The sequence below is a fragment of the Neoarius graeffei genome, chromosome 1, assembly GCF_027579695.1.
Source record: "Neoarius graeffei isolate fNeoGra1 chromosome 1, fNeoGra1.pri, whole genome shotgun sequence".
Classification (NCBI taxonomy): domain Eukaryota; kingdom Metazoa; phylum Chordata; class Actinopteri; order Siluriformes; family Ariidae; genus Neoarius; species Neoarius graeffei.
In genome coordinates, this window is record NC_083569.1 from 92,201,413 (window position 1) to 92,227,930 (window position 26,518).

Here is a 26,518-nt window from a genome sequence, read left to right on the forward strand (position 1 = left end):
TAGATCTGGAGGGTCCTCAGACATAGAGTGTTTTGGTAAACTGGGATGTATGGATGCTGTCAGTCCCCCACTCGCTTGCTCACTCGAGTTTGTTGACGGTGTAGTGGCTGGCAGAGGTGGGACCAAGTCATTGCTTTGCAAGTCACAAGTAAGTCTCAAGTTTTTGCCCTCAAGTCCTGAGTCAAGTCCTGAGTCAAGACAGGCAAGTCCCGAGTCAAAGTCAAGACTGACAAGTCTCAAGTCAAGTCCTAAGTCCTGCAGTTTGAGTTTCGAGTCCTTTTAACCACAGAGTAATAATATATTTACACAGATCTTGTCTCATCTCATCTCATTATCTCTAGCCGCTTTATCCTTCTACAGGGTCGCAGGCAAGCTGGAGCCTATCCCAGCTGACTACGGGCGAAAGGCGGGGTACACCCTGGACAAGTTGCCAGGTCATCACAGGGCTGACACATAGACACAGACAACCATTCACACTCACATTCACACCTACGGTCAATTTAGAGTCACCAGTTAACCTAACCTGCATGTCTTTGGACTGTGGGGGAAACCGGAGCACCCGGAGGAAACCCACGCGGACACGGGGAGAACATGCAAACTCCGCACAGAAAGGCCCTCGCCGGCCACGGGGCTCGAACCCAGACCTTCTTGCTGTGAGGCGACAGCACTAATCCCTACACCACTGTGCCGCCCACACAGATCATGTGTGCTTTTAAAATCTGTATTTATTTATTAAAACAAGTGCAATTGAAATTGCAGAAAAAAATAGTGCCGACATTGCACTATTAACCAGTCATTTTTAACATTTAACTCATATTTTGTAAGAATATTCTTCATTTTAAACCACTCCTTTACAGAATAAACACATTTGAAAAAACAAGTGCAACTGTAATTATTTGTACAAAAGTGCTAACATTGTATTTCCATGGCATATTGCATTTCAACTAGTTCCACAGCAGTTTGTCCTGTCCTGTACTTATCTCATCTCATATTGTCTGTGTGTGTGTGTGTGTGTGTGTGTGTGTGTGTGTGTGTGTACATGTCAGAAACATAACAAATACATGAACATAACAATGAACAGGGTTGTGCTTTTTATATGTCAGAGCCCTATGCTGCATTGCATTTGCAAAAGACCAAATTGGCCAAAAGTCTGTCAGTCATTTGTGCACGATGGGGACGTAGTATGATGCCACCATGGCTGAAAACTCGCTCCACTGGAGCACTGGAGGCAGGCACTGCCAAGACTCTGATGGCCACTCGGAACAGTGAAGGAAGAGTCTTCATGTTGAATGCCCAGAACAAAAGGGCGTTCTGTCCTTCGGCTATGTCAAGGTAGTGACTTAGCTGTAGTGATGGAGTAGTCCCAACATCCTTCTTCTGCCTCTTATGGTATGCAGCAAACAGCCCTTCTCCTTCTCTGAGGTCCTCTTGCTCTTCTTCATCAATAAAAGGCACAGGTTGCTCAGTCTCTGCAGCATCTTGCAGGATCAATTCTGGCAAAACATGTAAAAACAATAGCAGTAACAACAGAGTCCTTATTACCATTTGTGTTGGTGATGCAGTGTGTTAGACTGAAATACTACAGAACACTTAATCATTGTTGCAGTCAATTAGATCAGATTATGAGGGAAAAAGTTACATTAGACTCAGTAACATTTACCTTTAACTTGTTGTGCCACCTCTGCCTTGACGTCACGATTGACCAGCACATGGGGCTCCACCCACAACAGAGAAGAGGCTGGATCCAAGGCAGCTGCTTTGAGGTAGATTGGATCTGAAAAGGGAGCAGTGACCCCATCTTGTGTCCTGGCCATTTTCATGTTGATGAAGATTCCAAGAAATCTTCTGTTCAGGGATGCCTGGAGACTTCTGACCAGGCTGCTCAGGAAACAGACTTGAGGCTTCAGCTTCTCAAGGTGGTGGCTGAGGGACAAGATGGATGGAACAACAGCACTGATTGTGATGACCTTCTCCCCCATGTCAAATAAGTTGCTTCTCCAAATGGCTTCAAGATGTCCACCAACTCCTTCAACAGATTCCACTCCTGTGCTGTGAATGACAACTCCCTGTGCCCAGCCTTTTCTAGAACAGCACAGAGCTTTAGATGAAATGAACTGCCTTCATTTGCCTCAGTGTTGAGTTCCATCTTGTGTTAACTGCAGCAGGGATGCCTTTCTGTTCCCCAAATTCAGCATCAAACACATCTTTGAATGTTGTGCTTGTGTGCAGCAGTGAGCTGAGTTTTGATAACTTTGAAAGAGGAGATACCACATTTGTTTCTTTCAAACCGTCTCCCACCACCAGCTGAAAAGTGTGCGCAAAACACTGCAAGCACTGTTTCTTTGCCATAGCAACATCTACTGTTTGCTGATCTTCCAGGGTTAAGTCACACCAGAGCTCAGGATCATCAAGATGATCTCCATCATCGTCATCCTCTTGTTGACTGGGGAAGCACACAGTGAATGCTTTTTGCATGTTAGCAGCATTATCACGAATAATGTAGTCCAGTTTATCTTTAATGTTGTATTCATCACATATTGACTCAAATTGGTCACAGATTCTTTCAGCTGTGTGTGAGCCTTTGAAGCGCTCACAGGCCAAGAGATTAGACTTCAGCTGTATCCTCTCTTCCTCTTTCTCTATCCAGTGCACAGTGACACCCAGGAATCCCCTCATCTTTCAGTCAGACCAAATGTCCACAGTGACTGAAACATGGTCAGTGTTGCTCAATAGAGTTTTTAATTTTGAACGTCTCTCTTCAGCGAGGTTCTCTGTTTTTGATGTCAGTGTTCTGCGACACACTGGGGTGTACTTGCTGTCAAGTACTGTCAGAAAGTGCCTAAAACTCGTTTTCCACAATAGACAGGGGCAAGTTGCAATCAATAATCAGGTCGGACAGTATTGCATTGGTGATAGCTTTCTGCTGTGGATGACTCATGCTGTAATGCCTGACACGATTGTCCAGGAATTGTGAGATTGAAGGCTGTTGTGCTTCATTTGTGATGCTTTTGTTCATCTGGTATTCTTCAAATCTGTAAGAGGTAAGCATATTAAACAGGTGTCAGAAAATCCCTTATGACCACAAATGAATTGTATTTAAACTACTCTTTATTACTCATATTATTAATATCAATATCATTGTGTTATGAATTGCATGTGTATGTATTGTATGTCTTTGTAGGTGCCTAAAATATGCACTGCTGCTGACCGCCGTCTACTGTGTGTGATATTGTACATTGACTAACGTTATGTATAAGTACCTCATACAACCCCGCTTAAAAAAAAATCACTTAACAAATGTATGAATAAGGGAGTGAACTCGCAGTGGACGCAACAGATTACCATGTTTGCAATGTAACATTAACAGTGAGTTTACAGCTTCATTGATTTAACTACACAGCAAAGAAAAGTTAGCCAATAAACATTAGCTTTCATTCAGAACTTACCGTTCTTTGTGCAACTTCAAATGTCGAACGAAGTTGGAAGTTGTTGCGTCTCTGTCTGTAATCTTCGACCCGCATGTTTTGCATACTGCAATTCATTTTTTGTTGACCACCTTGTAGTTTTTATCCCCGAATGAAACTATCTTTGGTATAATTTTTTCTAACTGGCATGTTGTTTGACAGTTCCTCTTCATTGGTTGTCCTGCAATTTGATTGGATGACAGCATGTCAGATCAAAACAATGTGGATCTAATTTGATTGGATGTTGTGCCGACAGCAAATACATGCACAGACGCACACATACACACAATGAAAGATACGTTGCTTAATAACATACTTTTTAATTTTTGGGTTTTGGGGAAAGCAGCAAGTCTTGTCAAGTCAAAAGGCTCAAGTCCAAGTGAAGTCACAAGTTATTGATGTTAAAGTCCAAGTCGAGTTGCAAGTCTCTTTACATTTTGTCAAGTCGAGTCAAAAGTCATCAAATTCATGACTCGAGTCTGACTCGAGTCCAAGTCATGTAACTCGAGTCCACACCTCTGGTGGCTGGCTGCTTTATGTTCCGGGGCTCCCTCATGCCTGTGTTACCTTCTGGCTCTCCCCTTTTAGTTATGCTGTCATAGTTAGTTGCCGGAGTCCCTGCTTGTACTCAGTGCAATATGTATACTGTTCCTACTTATTCAGGTTACACTGGGCATACCTAACAACCTGTAGTTCCCCCCCAAAATCTGTCCCTCTGAGTTACATGTCAGTCCTGGAATCGAGATGCTGACCTCTTCTGCTCCTCGGACCTGCCTGATCCATCCTGGTGCCCTGTATCTGGTTGGAGTCTCATCGCATCGCTCCTATGGAGGGCGGCCCCATGTAGACAGTTGGGGGTCCTGGAGGATGCTCTGGACTCTTGCAGTGGTGCTTTTATGGCTGGGGACTGCAGTTGACTTGCTGACTTTAGGACTGCAGATGACTTGCTGACTTTGGGACTGTGGTTGTCGTGAACGGTTTTGCGCTCAGGTTTCTGTCGGTGGGGGGTTTATAGCATCAATGAAGCTAACTTTATGTGAGGACTGTTAATTTTATAGTCATGTTGTTGTCATGGTTGTTGGTAACTCGCCAGCGCCCCCTATAACGATCCCACAATTCCTTGCGCGCTCCACCCGGATGTGATGTAAAGTGGAACTGCTTTAACTGTATCGAGAGCGCCTCGATTCGCTCTCTCATGTTCTGACTACTGGAGTGGTCGGACGGACTGTAGGCACGCTCGCCTACAGTGTTGAGACTAACCGCTATTGTCTGAGAACAGCCTGTTCAAATTAGTTTCGGCCGAACTTTTGAACGACCCGCTAAGTTTCAGCGATTTAGTGGTTTCGATTCTAAACCTTTGCAAAGTTTAACTACAGTTAAGTAGTTTTCCACGCTAAGAGGCATTTGCGGACAGCTTCGCTCCTCTCAGCCTTTTTCTCGTCGACGCATCACCGGAGGTTTCTCCTGAAGCACCGTGGGCCAGCTAGGCCTTCATCTCCCTGCTTCGTTAGCCGCGGTTGGACGCAACGCGCCGCTAACCTCCTCTCCTCGGACTGCGACCCTCAGCGCGGACATCGGAGAAAGAACTTCCATCGCATTGAGTAGGCACTTGGGCAAATTTTTAATTTGTAGCTTATTCAGATGGTTGTTAGGGTCATGTTTAAGCTTTGAGCTATTTAGCATACCCGCTCAGACACGGAAGGTGTTTGTTTGTTTTTATTGTTTGTTTGTTTGTTTTTATTGTTTGTTTTGGTTCTGTTTTTTTTTCTTTGAACTTGTTAGACAGGGTATCTTGCATGATATCTTTCCTTAACTCCATTGCTAGCTTCCCTATCTGATTAGCAGCGCAGCGACAAGTTTGTTATTTTAAGCTCCGAGGCTAGACCGCTACAAGGCCTAGTTCTCTCCATCCAACACATATACACACTCTCTCACACTCTTTCTCTCTCTCTCTCTCTCGCGTTGAGTTCTTTGCCTAGATAGTCTGTTGGAAATTGTTGTTAAGTGCAGTGTTTGGATCCAGCTGTAGCGTGGTCAGATTCTCCTTAGCAACTTATTGCTAGCTGGTAGGCTTGTGTTCTCGACTAGGCCTGCAGGCGCCATTTTTCCGACGCCATTTTGATACCTTCCTCATTGAGTTACCTGTGATACGACACCTAGGCACTGACCGCCATTTTGTTTAAGCATTGCCAGAGTGGCTAGCATTAGCATCTGCCCACAGATACCTACACAAAGCACACATTAGCCACAGAGCTAATCCTTTGTTCTATTTAGCTAACATTCCTTTGTTTTAGCTAACATTCCTTTGTTTTAGCTAACGACAAGCTAGGTCACACACACACACACACACACACGCATCGGCTTGCCCTAGCCTCACACACACGCACACACAAGGGATTCTTTTCTTTTTTTTCCTTCTATCTCTTTCTCTCTCTCTTTCCCTCAAATTTATAGTCCAGGTGTAATTGTTCCATTGTTTTGTCTTGTTATTACCTTTGCTGACATTGAATGTATTTTGAGTTTATTATTATTAGTGAGTAGTAGACAAATAAAAGCTAATAAAATTGAATTGCATTTTACTTGTTCCTGTTGTTTATTCACAAGGTCAACTATTTAGAACTCCTTTTTCCTTCAGAATTTAGCTTTTGTATACAACTGGGTTTCCCATCTAATACAGAGCTACCATTAATCTTGAGTGTAACCATTCACGGTGAGTATTAAGATTAATAATTTAAGATTTTATGAGACTGATCTTTATTTATAAATTGATTAATTTAATTATCAATTATCACAATTTATAATTTAATTAATCCCAATTCAACCTACATTAAAGTGGTGCCCCGTGTGAGGCCTAGTTTAATGACCTTGTGAATTTCTCAACAATAACTTGTAAACTGCTGTATACCCAAAATCAACTGCCAAGGTATAACACAGATGACTTTAATGGTGAATCATTAACAGTGTGTTAATCACAGAACTGAAATTCAGCTGCCAACCACAGTTAGCTGATAAACTGGTTTAATTGATTAGTACCTTAGAGTAATATCTAATCCAAGTACTTAAGTAATATTATTAATAATCATTATTATTAACTAATTATTAATTAAGCTAATTAATACAAGTGAAACATTAGTGAAAACAAAGTAGCTAAGAAACCACATCAATTATTTAGCAACTTGGATTGAATTAAATTCTAACCTAATCAACACCTAGTATTAATTTCCTTTAAGTTAATTAATACATTTCGAACAAAATGTCGCGTTCCCCATCAAGGGAGTCAGAAGGGCCCCTCCTCTCTCTCTTCGACGTTGTAGGCGATTTAGGCCAAGTCCTGGAGGATAGGAGAAATTACTTCTGTGATCTGGACCAAAAGGCTCGCTTTGATGAAATACACATAGCCGTTAGGGAACTTAAGGAGCGTACTATGACTCTCCCAGAAGGGCTACCCAAATTGTTCATGATCTACTATAAGGAAATGGAACATGTGTGTATGACCCTCGAACAAGAGAAAAGAACACTAAAACGACAACTGGCCGAAGCTCAAAGGAGAGCAGAAAGCGCGGAGAGTAGCCTCGTGGGCCTGAGAGCCACACAAGATGAACTAAAGCGCGAAATAGAATACCTCAGGGAAGAAGTGACGCAAGCACGTCGCTCAGATGAGGGATCGGCCAAACCCTCCCAAGAACAGAGTTCCGCTCTGGAGGAGGAAGAACCTGAGCTTAGAACGGTAGATCAGACACCGCACTCAAGCTCAACTCGCGTGAAAGTCGCGCGATCGCCACCTCGTGGCGCTGGGAGTTTTTACTTTACTCCCCACTACACCCCCTCGCGCTTCAATATCGCTGCAGCCTCTAGCCCGCAGAAAACGCCGCGCTACGTACCCTCAGACTCCTCTGACGGAGAGGCCGCCTACAAGCCGAAACGCAGACATAGGCGATATGAGAGCAGCTCAAATAGCGAAGACAGCGAGGACCCCTACGGGTCAAAATCAAAACGCCTCGTCGCAGAACGCAAAACTAGGATCCGCCAAATCGACGCCCTTGCGAAAGACATAGAGCGTTTTGAGCCGGAAAATCATAGACACCGAAGCGTTAATGATTATTTCCGGGAAATCGAGCGTAGCCTCCTGGACCTGCCAGAGGCTACGTCGCATGAAAAGGCCAGACTAGTCTGGAAAACTTTAGGTAGTGGCGTACGAGCATTCGTTGAGACCTTACCGCAGTCAGTCCTCGACAACTACAAGAAAATACGTAAGTACTTGAAAGAGGAATACTCGTTGTACGAGGATGAGACTGCTGCGACGATGGGTGCTATTCTGATCAGACAGAAACGAAGCGAACACCCTCGCGAGTACTACCGTCGGCTCCGTGCAGCGTACTTTCAGGGCAGAAGCGAGCCCGGGCTAGAGGAAGATCGCAACTTCAAGTCCCTCTTCCTCCATAACCTTCACCCGTGCATCCGTAACCAAGTAACACTCGCGTGTCGCCAGCGCCCCCATACTATGAGAGAAATGCGTCGCACCGCACAACTAACGTGGGAGACGTTCGTCCGACCCACGGACCGCCACGAGGACGATCCCAGAGTCCTCAGCCTATATGAGCAGGAAGATCAGTCCTTAGGCCTAGAAGGGGGTGAAGCCCCAAACCGCGGGCCCCCTTGGGCGAACCCAAACCCCGGCCACCAGACGTCGAGTCAACCCAAAGGTAACTGGAAAGTTCGACAAGCTGGAGCCAAGGGGGAACAGGGCTCCAACGCCAAAGGGCAAGGTAACCGCAAACCTGGCAGTCACGGCCCTAAATCTCAGAATAGCGGACAGTCAAGGCCCCATCGCAACTCCTCTCGAAGGGAGCGGAGCCCTAAGCTAGCTACCGCTAAACAAGCCAACCAAGAGCCGCTTGGGATGGCAGAACTGAGGGCTGAATTAGCACGGATTAAACAAGCCAACCAAGAGCCGCTTGGGATGGCAGAACTGAGGACCGAATTAGCACGAGTTAAACAACTGCTGAGCAATAAGAACAGGAAGGGTAAGCCGAGCAAGGACAGGGACGAACCGTCAGCATGACTAGGCCGGGACCCATCCCCACCACCACCGCGTGTCTACCTCGTGGGGTGGGGAAAGGACCCCTGCCCAATAGGCAGCGATGAGTTGAAACCACCCCCTCCGTTAGTGAAGCCTGACCCGCAGGATGCACCCCTGACGCAGTTTCTTGGAGATTTGGTTAGGAAAGGCAACGCCAAGCGTATCTATACCCCAGTGGTGGTAGAAGGCAACGTTTCCCTCCAAGCTCTCTTGGATACCGGGTCAGAAATCACCCTGATGTGTTCCAAAGTCTTCGCAGAGGTTTCTGATGCGCGGCGCGCGCAAGGTAGACCCATCAGAACCGAACGTTGTGACGTCAACTTGGTTAGCTTCACCCAGAATCAAGCCCCAGTAACAACCATTGCATGGTTAGAACTCACCTTCCAGGGCATGTCCATCACTCACCCCACTTACATCTGCTCTGTTGGGGTAGAACCGTTCCTCATTGGCCAAGACCTACTAGATAGGCTAGCGCCCCTCATTGACTGTCGTCGTGGGCAACTGTGGGCCCAGGTCGCGTCCCCACAGACCCCAGATCCTCGTCGTCACGATCGAGCCTGTTGCGATGAAGTTAGCGTGGAGGCTACTCCACTGATAGCTGAGTCAGGGCAGGTCCCCGAGAACCTCGAGACCACTCCGCTCCACCCTGAGCCGAGTCAAGACGCACCAAACTCAACCGACACTCCTCTCAACCGCAACGCGCTTGATGGCCACCCGTCTTTCCTTTGCTTTCTTGGCGAATCTGCCCCAACCAGGTACTACCCCTGGATATCTGGCAACATTGCTGTCAACGGCGTCACGGCACCTGCCGTCAGGTTAGCGCTTTGGTCAGAGAAGTCAGCCATCAGCCAAACGTGGTTCGACATAGTGCGTCAGAGCACTCCTTCCGCTGTCTTTGTGCAGAAGAGCCACCGGCTACTGTCAGCCGAACAACCCCAGAGCCCCATCAAAGCCACAGGCGTCTGCGCCGTGTCGCTCGCCATCGGTCAGAGAGAATTCCTTCATTTCTTGAGTGTCGTCCCCGGACTTCCTGACCCACTGGTCATTGGGGCAGACATCTTGGTCAGACTGGGAGCCCAACTGGACCTAGTCAACCGGGTCATCTGGACCCAAGCCGACGCTGCTAAGCACCCGTTCCAAGCTGACCCGGAACAAATGCGGTCAGGACAAACGATTCCCCAAGCCTGCCATGTCGCTAGCGAATTTGACATTGTCATTCCCGCTAGGACTGCTGGTTCCCCTCTTAAGCTGGTCATCATGAAAGACCAACAGTTTCGTAGCTCCCAGGCGTTCTTCCAGCCTCTCAGATTCTTCATGGAGCTCGATTTAGCCGTGTGTGGGACTCCGCTGCTTGAAGTGAGTCATCGTTCCGCTTACCTCCTGGTTCAAAACTCCACGCGGGACGCCATCACGATCCCCGCCCGTCGGCCTTTAGGCCTTCTGATAGACCAGGCATTCCATGACTTTGAACTCACCATTCCAGTCATTGGTGAGCTGCCAACGCCGGACACTCATTCCGATCCAGTGGAACCTCCCTGGATCACTCTTCCTTTCCACATGATCCGCGTCGAACCTCACGACATGCTTTGCGACGAGCGCATAGTCATGACCAAAACTGACACCCCGAAACACATGCTGGTGTACGCTCTTGCCACGCAATCGAGCAACGACACCCCTGCAACTGAGGTCGTTGATTCAGCTCTAGGTGAACCGTACCCAGGCTTTGAACGAGAAGTTCAACAACAGCTGGTGAAAGCTGACAGCCTGACCACGGACACCCAGAGACGACAGCTCCGTGAACTGTTCTACGACTTCAAGGCGATCTGGGCGCGAGATTCTAATGACTGCGGAGTCACGGACATCCACACCGTCCGAATCCCAACAGATCCGAACGCTCCACCGACGTTCGTGCGGCAATACAAAATCCCGTTAGCCGCATACGACTCAATACAAGAAACACTGGACACTCTGCTGGAAAAGCAGATCATTCGTGAGTGTAACTCGACTTACAACTCCCCCTTGTGGCCGGTGCTGAAACCGAACGGCAAGTGGCGTCTCACAATTGACTATAGGCAGCTGAACAAGCAAGTGCCCTTGTCAAGATGGCCCATGATCCATCTGGATCAAGAACTTGCCAAGGTGAAGGGTGCAAAGTTCTTCTCCACCGCCGACGTGGCGAGTGGATTCTGGACCATGCGCGTGGATCCAGCTGACCAGCACAAGCTGGCCTTTTCCTTTGGGAACCGCCAGCTAACTTTCAACCGATGTCCGTTCGGCTACGCGAACTCCCCCGCTGAATTCAACATCTTCTTGCATAAGGCAATGAGCGATGCCGCAGCTCGTGGCAACTTGATCTATGTCGATGACATCCTCATTAGGTCACAGACTTTTGATGCACACCTCGAAGAGATACGCCATGTTCTGTCCCAGCTGTCCAGAGCAGGAGCGAAGCTCTCTGTCACCAAAGGGCAGTGGTGTCGCACCAAAGTTGAATACGTTGGACTGTGCGTCGGGCCAGATGGCATTGAACCCCAGTCAGGGAGGGTGCGGGCTATCCAAGATATCAAAGCCCCATCCAACGTACCCGAACTCAGGAGCTTCTTAGGGGTCTGCAACTACTCCCGACAGTTCATCGAGGACTACGCGGAGATAGCACGACCGCTCACCGAGCTCCTCCGGAAGGATAAACCCTTCCAGTGGAGTGAGCCTCAAGAACTCGCGTTCAAGAGCATGAAGCAGAAGCTCTGCTCTGCTCCCTGCCTCGCGTATCCCGACAAAGACAAACCGTTCTTCTTGGAGGCTAGTTTCTCCACCCACTGCCTGAGCGCTGCACTGTCACAGCAGCATGACAAAGATCGCCGTGTCGTAGCATACGCCAGTCGGCCCCTCAGTGCTGTGGAGTTGAAATTTTCAGACTGCGAAAAAGCCCTGCTGGCCACGGTCTGGGCCGTTGAACACTTTCGCAGTTACATTGGTGGCCAGAAGGTGGTGATAGAGACCAATCATCAACCGGTCTCGTTCTTGAACAGCCAGAGGCTGAGAGAGGGAAGAGTTTCGAACAGTCGCATCGCAGCTTGGATGATGGCACTACAGGGCTACGACGTCGAGGTGAAGTACGCCCAGAACCACAAGATGGTGCTTGGCCGAGGGCTGGCGGAATGCCAGCATTGCGACTGCGAGAATAGTCCGGATCAAACCGAACTAACAACCGTACCTGCTCTCCCCTCCGACCACCACTACTATGACGAGAACGTCTGCAAAGACCTCCCCACCGCTTACATAGATGGATGCTCATTCCATCATGAACGCAAAGTCCAAGCCGGTGTCGGTATCGTATGGGCGAACGGCCCTAGACAAGGGAAATACCAACACCGACTCGGGGCTAAGACTAGCCAATATGCGGAGGTAGCAGCCGTGCTCATCGTCCTGCAACAAGCTGCCCGTGAGAACATCAAGCGGTTAGTCCTCTGCTCTGATTCAAATTATGCCAGGCATAGCTTCGTCTCACACTTTCCCTCGTGGAAGGTGCAGGACATGAAAAATGCAAGGGGCAAGGAAGTGAAACACTCCGAACTCTTCCTAGCATGCGATCGACTCGTAACCGAACAGGGAATGTGCGTCTATTGGAAGAAGGTGAAGGGACATTCTCAAGTCCCAGGACCTGACAAAGTCGGTAACGATGAGGCAGATGGCCTCGCCAAAGCGGGAGCCGTAGACGGCCCCCTTTGGGAATTTCAGCCGCCATGGCTTCCCGAGACGCCACGCCATGATGTAACCGCGATTACTCGCCGACAGGCTAGAGCAGGTCAAACTGACGCAGTACCCCAAGCAGGAACAGTGCAACTCGGCCGACTGCCCCAGGATGCCGACCTGGTGTCTATGCAGGAAAGGGATCCCGTGATCCACCAAATCCGTAAGTTCCTTGCGGACCCCGTGGCGTCCCCAATTTCCCCACAAGAGTTGCAACAGTCCCGAGACTTAAATCACCTTCACAATCTCAAAAACGGCTTAAAACTCGAGAAAGGACTCCTGGTGTACACACCACGCAACCAGGGACCTCCCCGGTGGGTCGTGCCCACAGATCATAGGGGGGTCATGTTGCAGTACGCTCACGACAGCCCGTGCGGGGGCCATAGGAACGCTCAGGCGACCTACCAGACACTCCAACAGATTGTCTATTGGCCCTTCATGATTCAGGACGTTACCGAGTATGTTAAAGGGTGCTTGATTTGCTGCCAATTCCGACCAGCCCAACCGTTGAACCGCGCCCCACTGCAAAGCAAAGGCATCTCATTCCCCTGGTCTAATCTCCAGATAGACTGGGTCGGACCGGTGCCGAAATCAGCTCGAGGTAATAAGTACCTCCTGACCGTCACTTGCGCGTTCACGAAGTGGGTGGAATGCTTGCCCGCCCCAAACGAAACCGCAGAGACCACCGCTCTCCTTCTTATGAACCATGTGTTCAGCCGTTGGGGCTTGCCCCTATCCATTGATTCCGACCGAGGTACTCATTTCACCGCAGAGGTCATGAGAGTGTTGTGGGAGATGCTCGGAGTCGAGGCAAAATTCCACATCGCGTATCATCCTCAGTCTTCCGGTCAGGTCGAACGCGCCAACCAAACCATCGTGAGCATGCTTCGCAAGTATGTTAGCCACCATGGCAAAGATTGGGACATCAAACTCCCTCTGGTGTTGATGGCCATTCGGTCCACTCCTCACCGCACCACCGGAGTCACCCCGTTCGAAATGATGACTGGCCGTGAAATGGTTCTTCCCTTACACCTCCTCTACCGACCAGAGGACCTAAGCGTCGCCACTGCGTACACCGCACACCAGTACGTCACCGACTTGCAACGCCACTTGCAGGCCACATTTGCGTGGGCCCAGGAACACCTCGAAAAGAGTGCGAAAGGACAGAAAGCTTACTACGACAGAAAGGCGACACACCGTGAGTACGAAGTAGGCGACAGAGTCCTATACTTCAATTTCACCAAACCAGTAGGAGTAGCCAGAAAATTCTTACCCCGTTGGTCCGGTCCTTTCGAAATCGTCGGTAAACTGTCCCCCGTCGCCTACCGCATCAAAACTTCGAAGCCCAGCCAGGCGCCTTCGTATAGATGGGTCCATAGCAACCAAATAAAGCTTTTTGAGCAGTCCACACTCCATAGGGGGGTGGACAAACAATAAGTTATAGCCTGCCCAACTTAGTTGCATGCCTCTCAATCCATAAGCGTGCATCTATAAGTAACCACCCTCGTTATCACTCAAATCGGAATAACAAACTCCTGTATGTTGCAGAATGGCCCCTCTCTGGATCCTCGGTATCTTCCTAGTCCTGCAGACCACATTGGCCGGTAACATAGTGGAACCAGGTCCGCCGAGTGGCATTGTTCTCCAAGATGCCCCAGGACTGCTCCTCACCAATTGCCGCGTCCATACCCAGCGCGTGTACACCCGCCTCGATCCTTGGGACGTGTACCGTAAGCATTTTAGATCGCCCACACAAACAAACCTCGAAACCGGGCCTGACTCCGAGATTGGGTCCAACATCGAACACGCCAAGCGTACCACAGTTCACATGCTCGAACAGTTACAGAAGTTCATAGTCACTGAGGAGGAACTCAGCGGCAAAACACGCCCTAAACGGTTCCTCGGAGGACTACTTACTGCTGCATCCGCCATTGGCTCTCTGTTCTCAATGGGCCTCTCTGCCGTTAATACCGTTAGCCTAACCGCGGTCAAACGAGAAATGAACATTCTTAAGGAAGAAATGCCAGAAATCCAGGGTAGACTACTAACTCAACAGGAGGAGCTGCAGGGCCTAGGCAAAACCCTGCAGGGAACCATACTAACCGTTAACATGCATTCTACATTAATCAAGAACACAGTACATGCCGTAGACAGGCTAGCAGCAATCATGAGAAGCGAAGTCAAGTACGTCCGAGTAATCCGAGACCTAATGCAGGACCTGATGAGAGAAGTAAGTAGCTCTCTCAGCACCCTGAGTGGAGGTAAAATCCCACCATATTTGATACCCCTCAGCATGGTTGACAGCATACTCCGATCTACTACCACGACTAACGTTTACTCATCACAGATTCATCTGGCTTATAGTCTTGGCAGTGCTATCCCCATTTTTGTGAACCCTCAAAACCTAGAAATAGGCTTCATCCTCAATCTCCCCGTTATTGAACGGCAAAACATATACAGAATCAAATCTGTCCTTAATGTAGGTTTCTGGAACAACGACGTACACGTACGTTTGCAGACACCTTCCACCATAGCCTATCACGATGACAACCCCTCTATCTACCTCGTCCCTAATTTAGACATGTGCACCTCTACCAAAGATATCCACTGGGTCTGCCCCAGCAATCCCTTTATCCGAGACACCACAGACCGTCTCTGTGGATTGACAAAAGTCCCCGAGCAGAAGTGTGCAGGCAAATTGTCTATTAAAGATGAAGGAATAGGAACTAGAGTAGAAAGAGCTGGTAATCGGTGGCTAATCAACACTCCCCAAACTGAGATTCTGGTATCATATGATCAACATAACACTGCCACTAGAATGAAGATACCTAACGAAACCTCTCTCCTAAGTGTCCCACTTGGAGCCACTGTTCACGTGGGTGACATCACCCTCCATCACCTTAGCGCTGACCAGTATGAGACCGAGATAGAAATGCCCGATGCCTTCCCAGGTCACGAACTTGAGATAAACTCCACCCTCCAAGCACAACTACTGCTGGAAGGGACCAAAACCGTGCAATTCGATCTTAAGCCCACTGGCATCGCTACCACTTTCTTGAATAACCGCGCAAACCCTTCGTCCGATCAAGGATCTTTAATAAGCCGAATTGCGCTGGGATTTCTAGCTAGTGGTTGGGTTATCACAGTCTTCATAGCCATCACTCTACACAGGTACATACTGACACTACACCGCAAACTGGACAAAACGATCTACGCACCTGAGAAATTAGATCGTGGCATTGTCCGATTCTCCATCAGGCCTAAGGCCTCCACTAACTTTCTTGAAGAGTAGGCTTGCTAACACGCTAACTAACCCCTCTTTTCCATTTTCCTTTATGGAGTTTTGATTATTTTTGTTTGCTGTGTGAAATATTGTATGTAGAAGGTAGTTAAGTAGCCATAGTGTAATTGTTTTCATGTCCAAGTGCCTATGCTTTCATGCCCAAGTGCCTATGCATCTTATGGACTGTATGAAATGAATTGAACTGTTGAACTGTGTCTGAAAGACTTTTCACAGAAAGGACCCTTGGAACTACCTCATTGTGGAACTACCTCATTGTGGATTACTAGGGACCGTGGGCCGCAGACTAAACACCATGTGCCCATAGGGTATCACTCCTTTCAGCGCCTATGGCCAAGGGGGGAATGTTGGTAACTCGCCAGCGCCCCCTATAACGATCCCACAATTCCTTGCGCGCTCCACCCGGATGTGATGTAAAGTGGAACTGCTTTAACTGTATCGAGAGCGCCTCGATTCGCTCTCTCATGTTCTGACTACTGGAGTGGTCGGACGGACTGTAGGCACGCTCGCCTACAGTGTTGAGACTAACCGCTATTGTCTGAGAACAGCCTGTTCAAATTAGTTTCGGCCGAACTTTTGAACGACCCGCTAAGTTTCAGCGATTTAGTGGTTTCGATTCTAAACCTTTGCAAAGTTTAACTACAGTTAAGTAGTTTTCCACGCTAAGAGGCATTTGCGGACAGCTTCGCTCCTCTCAGCCTTTTTCTCGTCGACGCATCACCGGAGGTTTCTCCTGAAGCACCGTGGGCCAGCTAGGCCTTCATCTCCCTGCTTCGTTAGCCGCGGTTGGACGCAACGCGCCGCTAACCTCCTCTCCTCGGACTGCGACCCTCAGCGCGGACATCGGAGAAAGAACTTCCATCGCATTGAGTAGGCACTTGGGCAAATTTTTAATTTGTAGCTTATTCAGATGGTTGTTAGGGTCATGTTTAAGCTTTGAGCTATTTAGCATACCCGCTCAGACACGGAAGGTGTTTGTTTGTTTTTATTGTTTGTTTGTTTGTTTTTATTGTTTGTTTTGGTTCTGTTTTTTTTTCTTTGAACTTGTTAGACAGGGTATCTTGCATGATATCTTTCCTTAACTCCATTGCTAGCTTCCCTATCTGATTAGCAGCGCAGCGACAAGTTTGTTATTTTAAGCTCCGAGGCTAGACCGCTACAAGGCCTAGTTCTCTCCATCCAACACATATACACACTCTCTCACACTCTTTCTCTCTCTCTCTCTCTCGCGTTGAGTTCTTTGCCTAGATAGTCTGTTGGAAATTGTTGTTAAGTGCAGTGTTTGGATCCAGCTGTAGCGTGGTCAGATTCTCCTTAGCAACTTATTGCTAGCTGGTAGGCTTGTGTTCTCGACTAGGCCTGCAGGCGCCATTTTTCCGACGCCATTTTGATACCTTCCTCATTGAGTTACCTGTGATACGACACCTAGGCACTGACCGCCATTTTGTTTAAGCATTGCCAGAGTGGCTAGCATTAGCATCTGCCCACAGATACCTACACAAAGCACACATTAGCCACAGAGCTAATCCTTTGTTCTATTTAGCTAACATTCCTTTGTTTTAGCTAACATTCCTTTGTTTTAGCTAACGACAAGCTAGGTCACACACACACACACACACACACGCATCGGCTTGCCCTAGCCTCACACACACGCACACACAAGGGATTCTTTTCTTTTTTTTCCTTCTATCTCTTTCTCTCTCTCTTTCCCTCAAATTTATAGTCCAGGTGTAATTGTTCCATTGTTTTGTCTTGTTATTACCTTTGCTGACATTGAATGTATTTTGAGTTTATTATTATTAGTGAGTAGTAGACAAATAAAAGCTAATAAAATTGAATTGCATTTTACTTGTTCCTGTTGTTTATTCACAAGGTCAACTATTTAGAACTCCTTTTTCCTTCAGAATTTAGCTTTTGTATACAACTGGGTTTCCCATCTAATACAGAGCTACCATTAATCTTGAGTGTAACCATTCACGGTGAGTATTAAGATTAATAATTTAAGATTTTATGAGACTGATCTTTATTTATAAATTGATTAATTTAATTATCAATTATCACAATTTATAATTTAATTAATCCCAATTCAACCTACATGGTCCTACCTGTGGTTTCCTCTCTTCAGGTAACATTCCACTCCTCTCCACTCTGTATTACCTGCCACGCCCGCATGCTCCTTCCCCATCAGGCTCACCTGCTGTCAATTACCATCATTAACCCTCATTTGACTTTCAGTGGCTGTCATTGGCTGGTTCCTATCACCTGCTCCCTTCCCTGTGTATATTTAAACTGCAGTCCTCCCAAGCTTCAGTGTCAGATCGTCTTTCAAGGCATCGACTCCGACAACTCTTCAGCCCTGGTAACCTGACCCTGCTTTTTTGTCTCCATTCTCGCTACCTGACCTGTGACTCTGTGTTTCAGCCTGTTCCCAAACTCCTGTCTGTTGTGCTGTCCTGTCTGCCTGCTGAGAGCCTGCTCGCTGGGAGACCGCCTGAACACCAAGGGCTGTCAGCTTGCAGCCAAACTACTCTGACAACACCTGATTCCGTCTGATCTCAGAAGCTAAGCAGCGTTGGGCCTGGTTAGTACTTGGATGGGAAACCTCAGATGTCACCACCATGCTCCCACCAGCCATCCCTGCTTCTCAGTCTTCCTGCTACTGAACTTCACACACACATCCTCCCAACTCCCTTTCCCCTGCTATCAATAAATTCAACATTTAACTTGCGCTCTTGGTTCGTCTGTTTGTCCTGTCTGTTGTTGCCCAAATGAGGATGGGTTCCCTTTTGAGTCTGGTTCCTCTCGAGGTTTCTTCCTCATGTTGTCTGAGGGAGTTTTTCCTTGCCACCGTCGCCACAGGCTTGCTCACTGGGGATAGATTAGGGATAAAATTAGCTCATATTTTAAATTGTTCAAATTCTGTAAAGCTGCTTTGTGACAGTGTTTATTGTTAAAAGCACTATACAAATAAACTTGACATCTGTAGCTGCTTAACCTGTGCAGGGTCGCAGGCAAGCTGGAGCCTATCCCTTCTGACTATGGGTGAGAGGCGGGGTACACCCTGGACAAGTCGCCAGGTCATCACAGGGTTGACACAGAGATAAACAACCATTCACACTCACATGCATATTTAGAGCCGTTTAGATTCACCAGTTAGCCTAACCTGCATGTCTTTGGACTGTAGGGGAAACCGGAGCACCCGGAGGAAACCCATGCAGACACGGGGAGAACATGCAAACTCCACACAGAAAGGCCCTTGTCAGCCACTGGGCTCGAACCCTAATTAGGAAAATGAAGGAGAATAGACTCTTAAGGCGGAATTCGATTCCACAAATCAAGTCCGAAATTTCAGAAAGCTATTAAATGATAATCCTGCGGCATAGGTCGCTTTTTGGGATTGTGTAGAAGGTTATTACAGATTTTTTGACACCTTTGAAATAAATTTTCGATCTTCTTATGATTTTATACCGCAATAAAACCCCTTAAGCCTAATTACCACTAATTATTGTTGCAATATACTACCCTGTCACAGGGTGGCCGTTGTAAAAACTAGGTTTATGGATTCCGGACTACTTTTTTGGAACTTGCTCCAATAGGCTGGGACACCCCCCTGGACGCTAGGCCACGCCCCCCCAGACTTGATTTTTGGAATTGGGACTAGTTTTTTGGAACTTGCCCCAAACTTAATTCTGATAGGCTGGGACACACCCCTAGACCCTAGGCCACGCCCCCCAGACTCGATTTTTGGAATTGGGACTAGTTTTTTGGAACTTGCCCCAAACTTGATTCTGATAGGCTGGGACACACCCCTGGAACATGGGCCACGCCCCCCAGACTCGATTTTTGGAATTGGGACTAGTTTTTGGGAACTTGCCCCAAACTTAATTCTGATAGGCTGGGACACACCCCTGGACCCTAGGCCACGCCCCCCAGACTCGATTTATGGATCCGAGCCTACTTTTCTGGAAATCGCTCGAAACTTAATTCCGATATGCCGGCACGTGCCCCCGGACCCCAGGCCACTCCCCCAAAGTGTTTTTTGGGAAACCGGGACCGAGTTCCAAAAAACTAGTCCGAGTTCCAAAAATCAAGTCCGACCGTCTCGCACCTAAAACGGGGTCGAATTGTAACAAATGCTGTATCGGTAGATAGCCCTAACCGAGATGAAAAGGGGGATACTTGTCTGACGTCCGTACGACTTTCCTGTCCCGAACGGCGGCCCGAAACGCACTCGGAAAAAGGCCTCATAAAAATTGTTGGAAATATTCACAAAAAATCAGGAAAAGGTGCTATTGACTCGCAATTGAGGCTACCCCCCCTAAATCGCGGGCGTTGAGCGCGCCTGACTTGGAACCGAGTCCCTAGCACCTTCCTGTCCCGAGATACACCCGAAGGTGAAAGGTCAGAAAAAAAGTGTAAAAATATTCGTGAAAAATTACCCGAATGTCCGTGCGGCTTCAAAATCGTCACACGCCCTAACTCTGGGTCCGCGATCGTGGCCGAGGCGTCCGCTGAACCTAGGCCCAAAAAAATCGACCGTTTTTGGAGGGAAAATGAAATTCCAACCGGCAAGTCTAAGCAATGGCGTCGGGTTTGGACTCGTTCAGGAAATCGAGTCCAAAGTCCTAACCGAGTGATTTCCAGAGCCATTTCACCCACTTGAAAGTCAGAAAAGTAATTTCTGATGGGCTATTGTGTTTCAGCATCCCATATAAGCCCTGGGAGTGGGGGAAAAAAAATAAAAATTTTTGGAAGATTTTAGGCCCACGGTGTCGAGTAAGGGTATTAGGCCTTTGACATAGGGGCTGGCCACGAGGCCTATTTTTTTTTTTTTTCAAAAATCCATTAAATATGGTTACCCTGAGCCTCACACATCCTTTTTTTGTACACATACAACTTTCAGCCTGCAAAAGGGCTCGCTCTGAAGTGAAGGAGTTACAATTACGGCTTTAGGCAAATAGACTTGATTTCCGGAACGAGTCCTAACCTAACTCATTGCTTAGACATTGCCGGTTGGAATTTCATTTTCCCTCCAAAAACGGTCAATTTTTTTGGGCATAGGTTTCGCGGACGCCTCGGCCACGATCGGGGACCCCGAGTTAGGGCTTGCTAAGGTTTTGAAGCCGCGGGGAGATTCGGGTAATTTTTCACGAATATTTTTACACTTTTTTTCTGACCTTTCACCTTTGGGCGTATCTCGGGACAGGAAGGTGCTAGAGACTCGGTTCTGAGTCAGGCGCGCTCAGCGCCCTCGATTTAGGGGGGGTAGACTCGATTCCGGGTCAATAGCACCTTTTCCTGATTTTTTTGTGAATATTTCCAACTATTTTTACGAGGCCTTTGGCCGAGTGCGTTTTGGGCCGCCGTTCCGGACAGGAAGGTCGTATGGACGTCAGACGAGTACCCGCAGTTACGTCTCGCTTCGGGCTATCGCCCGAAAGGGGCGCGAGACCCTAGCCCGAAAAGGCTTGCCGTGATTGGACAAAATCTAAATTCCAACAGGTAATGTCTAAGCAATGGAGGCCACAACTCAAGTCCAATCTCCTAACCTAAGTGTGTGGGGGATGGGCAGTAGCAGCTGAGAGCTTCTTCTAAGAGCTTTTCTTTGACTGTGACAAGGCCCCGAACTGGATTTTTGGAATTCAGGCTCGATTTTTGGAATTGAGGCTTGATTTTTGGAATTGAGACTCGATTTTTGGAATTGAGGCTTGATTTTTGATATTTTTTATCTCTGGGGCAAGTTCGGGTTGTGACTTGATGTCTGGCACTTGATATCTGGAATTCAGACTTAATACCTTGAACCCATTATGTTTCACACTTGATATCTGGAATTCAGACTTGATATCTGGAACAAATTAGGGTTGGGACTTGATATCTGGAACTGGACACCAAAAAAGCATTTAATTGCAATTCAATAACTTTAATGCACTTCCATATCTTTGATAAAGCCACAATTTAATGCACTTCCATATCTTTAATAAAGCCACACCCCCCAGACTCGATTTTTGGAATTGGGACTAGTTTTTTGGAACTTGCTCCAAACTCAACTCTGATAGGCTGGGGCACCAACCCTGGCCCTAAGGCACACCCCACCCGACTCGGTTTCTGGGTTCCAGACTACTTTTTTGGGACTTGCTCCAAACTCAATTCTGATGTGCGGGCATGTGCCACCAGACCATAAGACACTTCACCACACTCTTTTCTTTGGAAAACAGACAACTTCATCAGGAAAAACCCTTATATCTCACTCCCTGAAAGACATTGGAGGAAACTTACACCACAGGGTCGTACAGACTGGGCTCCTCTATCAAATTCCAGTGCTATTACACTAGGATTAGGGTTAATTCCAAAAATCGAGTCTCAATTCCAAAAATCGAGTCTCAATTCCAAAAATCAAGTCTCAATTCCAAAAATCAAGTCTCAAACTCCTAACCGAGACTTGATATTTGGAATTGAGACTTGATTTTTGGAATTGAGACTCGATTTTTGGAATTGAGACTCGATTTTTGGAATTGAGGCTTGATTTTTGTTATTTTTGATCTCTGGGGCAAAGTAGGGTTGTGACTTGTTGTCTGGAACTTGATATCTGGAATTCAGACTTACTACCTTGAACCCATTAGGTTTCACACTTGATATCTGGAATTCAGACTTGATATGTGGAACAAATTAGGGTTGGGACTTGATATCTGGAACTGGACACCAAGAAAGCATTTTATTGCAATTCAATAACTTTAATGCACTTCCATGTCTTTAATAAAGCCACAATTTAATGCACTTCCATATCTTTAATGAAGCCACACCCTCCAGACTGGATTTTTGGACTTCAGACTACTTTTTTGGAACTTGCTCAAAACTCAATTCTGATAGGCTGGGGCACCAACCCTGGCCCTAAGCCACAGCCCACCCGACTCGGTTTCTGGGTTCCAGACTACTTTTTTGGGACTTGCTCCAAACTCAATTCTGATGTGCTGACATGTGCCACCAGACCATAAGACACTTCACCACAATCTTTTCTTTGGAAAACAGACAACTTCATCAGGAAAAACCCTTATATCTCGCTCCCTGAAAGACATTGGAGTAAACTTTCACCACAGGGTCGTACAGACTGGGCTCCTCTATCAAATTCCAGTGCTATTACACTAGGATTAGGGTTAATTCCAAAAATCAAGTCTCAATTCCAAAAATCGAGTCTCAATTCCAAAAATCAAGTCTCAATTCCAAAAATCAAGTCTCAAACTCCTAACCGAGACTTGATATTTGGAATTGAGACTTGATTTTTGGAATTGAGACTCGATTTTTGGAATTGAGACTCGATTTTTGGAATTGAGGCTTGATTTTTGTTATTTTTGATCTCTGGGGCAAAGTAGGGTTGTGACTTGATGTCTGGAACTTGATATCTGGAATTCAGACTTAATACCTTGAACCCATTAGGTTTCACACTTGATATCTGGAATTCAGACTTGATATCTGGAACAAATTAGGGTTGGGACTTGATATCTGGAACTGGACACCAAAAAAGCATTTTATTGCAATTCAATAACTTTAATGCACTTCCATGTCTTTAATAAAGCCACAATTTAATGCACTTCCATATCTTTAATGAAGCCACACCCTCCAGACTGGATTTTTGGACTTCAGACTACTTTTTTGGAACTTGCTCCAAACTCAACTCTGATAGGCTGGGTAACCAACCCTGGCCCTAAGCCACAGCCCACCCGACTCGGTTTCTGGTTTCCAGACTACTTTTTTGGGACTTGCTCCAAACTCAATTCTGATGTGCTGACATGTGCCACCAGACCATAAGACACTTCACCACACTCTTTTCTTTGGAAAACAGACAACTTCATCAGGAAAAACCCTTATATCTCGCTCCCTGAAAGACATTGGAGGAAACTTTCACCACAGGGTCGTACAGACTGGGCTCCTCTATCAAATTCCAGTGCTATTACACTAGGATTAGGGTTAATTCCAAAAATCGAGTCTCAATTCCAAAAATCGAGTCTCAATTCCAAAAATCAAGTCTCAATTCCAAAAATCAAGTCTCAAACTCCTAACCGAGACTTGATATTTGGAATTGAGACTTGATTTTTGGAATTGAGACTCGATTTTTGGAATTGAGACTTGATTTTTGGAATTGAGACTCGATTTTTGGAATTGAGACTTGATTTTTGGAATTGAGGCTTGATTTTTGTTATTTTTGATCTCTGGGGCAAAGTAGGGTTGTGACTTGATGTCTGGAACTTGATATCTGGAATTCAGACTTAATACCTTGAACCCATTAGGTTTCACACTTGATATCTGGAATTCAGACTTGATATCTGGAACAAATTAGGGTTGGGACTTGATATCTGGAACTGGACACCAAAAAAGCATTTTATTGCAATTCAATAACTTTAATGCACTTCCATGTCTTTAATAAAGCCACAATTTAATGCACTTCAATATCTTTAATGAAGCCACACCATCCTGACTGGATTTTTGGACTTCAGACTACTTTTTTGGAACTTGCTCAAAACTCAATTCTGATAGGCTGGGGCACCAACCCTGGCCCTAAGCCACAGCCCACCCAACTCGGTTTCTGGGTTCCAGACTACTTTTTTGGAACTTGCTCCAACCTCAATTCTGATGTGCTGACATGTGCCACCAGACCATAAGACACTTCACCACACTCTTTTCTTTGGAAAACAGACAACTTCATCAGGAAAAACCCTTATATCTCGCTCCCTGAAAGACATTGGAGGAAACTTTCACCACAGGGTCGTACAGACTGGGCTCCTCTATCAAATTCCAGTGCTATTACACTAGGATTAGGGTTAATTCCAAAAATCGAGTCTCAATTCCAAAAATCGAGTCTCAATTCCAAAAATCAAGTCTCAATTCCAAAAATCAAGTCTCAAACTCCTAACCGAGACTTGATATTTGGAATTGAGACTTGATTTTTGGAATTGAGACTCGATTTTTGGAATTGAGACTCGATTTTTGGAATTGAGGCTTGATTTTTGTTATTTTTGATCTCTGGGGCAAAGTAGGGTTGTGACTTGTTGTCTGGAACTTGATATCTGGAATTCAGACTTACTACCTTGAACCCATTAGGTTTCACACTTGATATCTGGAATTCAGACTTGATATGTGGAACAAATTAGGGTTGGGACTTGATATCTGGAACTGGACACCAAAAAAGCATTTTATTGCAATTCAATAACTTTAATGCACTTCCATGTCTTTAATAAAGCCACAATTTAATGCACTTCCATATCTTTAATGAAGCCACACCCTCCAGACTGGATTTTTGGACTTCAGACTACTTTTTTGGAACTTGCTCAAAACTCAATTCTGATAGGCTGGGGCACCAACCCTGGCCCTAAGCCACAGCCCACCCGACTCGGTTTCTGGGTTCCAGACTACTTTTTTGGGACTTGCTCCAAACTCAATTCTGATGTGCTGACATGTGCCACCAGACCATAAGACACTTCACCACACTCTTTTCTTTGGAAAACAGACAACTTCATCAGGAAAAACCCTTATATCTCGCTCCCTGAAAGACATTGGAGGAAACTTTCACCACAGGGTCGTACAGACTGGGCTCCTCTATCAAATTCCAGTGCTATTACACTAGGATTAGGGTTAATTCCAAAAATCGAGTCTCAATTCCAAAAATCGAGTCTCAATTCCAAAAATCAAGTCTCAATTCCAAAAATCAAGTCTCAAACTCCTAACCGAGACTTGATATTTGGAATTGAGACTTGATTTTTGGAATTGAGACTCGATTTTTGGAATTGAGACTTGATTTTTGGAATTGAGGCTTGATTTTTGTTATTTTTGATCTCTGGGGCAAAGTAGGGTTGTGACTTGATGTCTGGAACTTGATATCTGGAATTCAGACTTAATACCTTGAACCCATTAGGTTTCACACTTGATATCTGGAATTCAGACTTGATATCTGGAACAAATTAGGGTTGGGACTTGATATCTGGAACTGGACACCAAAAAAGCATTTTATTGCAATTCAATAACTTTAATGCACTTCCATGTCTTTAATAAAGCCACAATTTAATGCACTTCCATATCTTTAATGAAGCCACACCCTCCTGACTGGATTTTTGGACTTCAGACTACTTTTTTGGAACTTGCTCAAAACTCAATTCTGATAGGCTGGGGCACCAACCCTGGCCCTAAGCCACAGCCCACCCGACTCGGTTTCTGGGTTCCAGACTACTTTTTTGGAACTTGCTCCAACCTCAATTCTGATGTGCTGACATGTGCCACCAGACCATAAGACACTTCACCACACTCTTTTCTTTGGAAAACAGACAACTTCATCAGGAAAAACCCTTATATCTCGCTCCCTGAAAGACATTGGAGGAAACTTTCACCACAGGGTCGTGCAGACTGGGCTCCTCTATCAAATTCCAGTGCTATTACACTAGGATTAGGGTTAATTCCAAAAATCAAGTCTCAATTCCAAAAATCGAGTCTCAATTCCAAAAATCAAGTCTCAATTCCAAATATCAAGTCTCAATTCCAAAAATCGAGTCTCAATTCCAAAAATCAAGTCTCAAACTCCTAACCCTAATCCTAACCGAGACTTGATTTTTGGAATTGAGACTCGATTTTTGGAATTGAGACTTGATTTTTGGAATTGAGACTTGATTTTTGGAATTGAGACTTGATTTTTGGAATTGAGACTTGATTTTTGGAATTGAGGCTTGATTTTTGTTATTTTTGATCTCTGGGGCAAATTAGGGTTGGGACTTGATGTCTGGAACTTGATATCTGGAATTCAGACTTAATACCTTGAACCCATTAGGTTTCACACTTGATATCTGGAATTCAGACTTGATGTCTGGAACAAATTAGGGTTGGGACTTGATATCTGGAACTGGACACCAAAAAAGCATTTTATTGCAATTCAATAACTTTAAT

At 46.3% G+C, this 26,518-nt stretch overlaps 1 protein-coding gene and 1 long non-coding RNA gene across 2 annotated transcripts in view; both read right to left on the minus strand.

Moving 5' to 3' along the window:
• Positions 1 to 816: 816 nt before the first annotated feature.
• On the minus strand, positions 817 to 2,099 carry LOC132889258 (uncharacterized). The gene is made up of 2 exons (XM_060925575.1): positions 1,661 to 2,099; positions 817 to 1,493 (listed from the first exon to the last, which is right to left on the minus strand). Exons 1-2 carry the CDS (start codon positions 1,977 to 1,979, stop codon positions 1,108 to 1,110), a joined length of 705 nt encoding a protein of 234 aa, XP_060781558.1. The 5' UTR covers positions 1,980 to 2,099; the 3' UTR covers positions 817 to 1,107.
• Positions 2,100 to 18,353: 16,254 nt separating this feature from the next.
• LOC132868657 (uncharacterized) overlaps positions 18,354 to 26,518 on the minus strand; it is a 67,899-nt gene continuing 59,734 nt past the window's right edge. The window contains exon 3 of the long non-coding RNA XR_009650870.1: positions 18,354 to 18,463. This is a non-coding gene — a long non-coding RNA (uncharacterized LOC132868657). The remainder of the gene's footprint in view (positions 18,464 to 26,518) is intronic.

Bases quoted from the DNA above. Each gene is read 5' to 3' on its own strand.
- LOC132889258 (XM_060925575.1), bottom strand. From the start codon at position 1,979: ATGGGGGAGAAGGTCATCACAATCAGTGCTGTTGTTCCATCCATCTTG. The intron at 1,494-1,660 runs GTAAATGTTACT...ATGTTTTGCCAG, and splicing joins GGTGGCACAACAAGTTAAAG to AATTGATCCTGCAAGATGCT.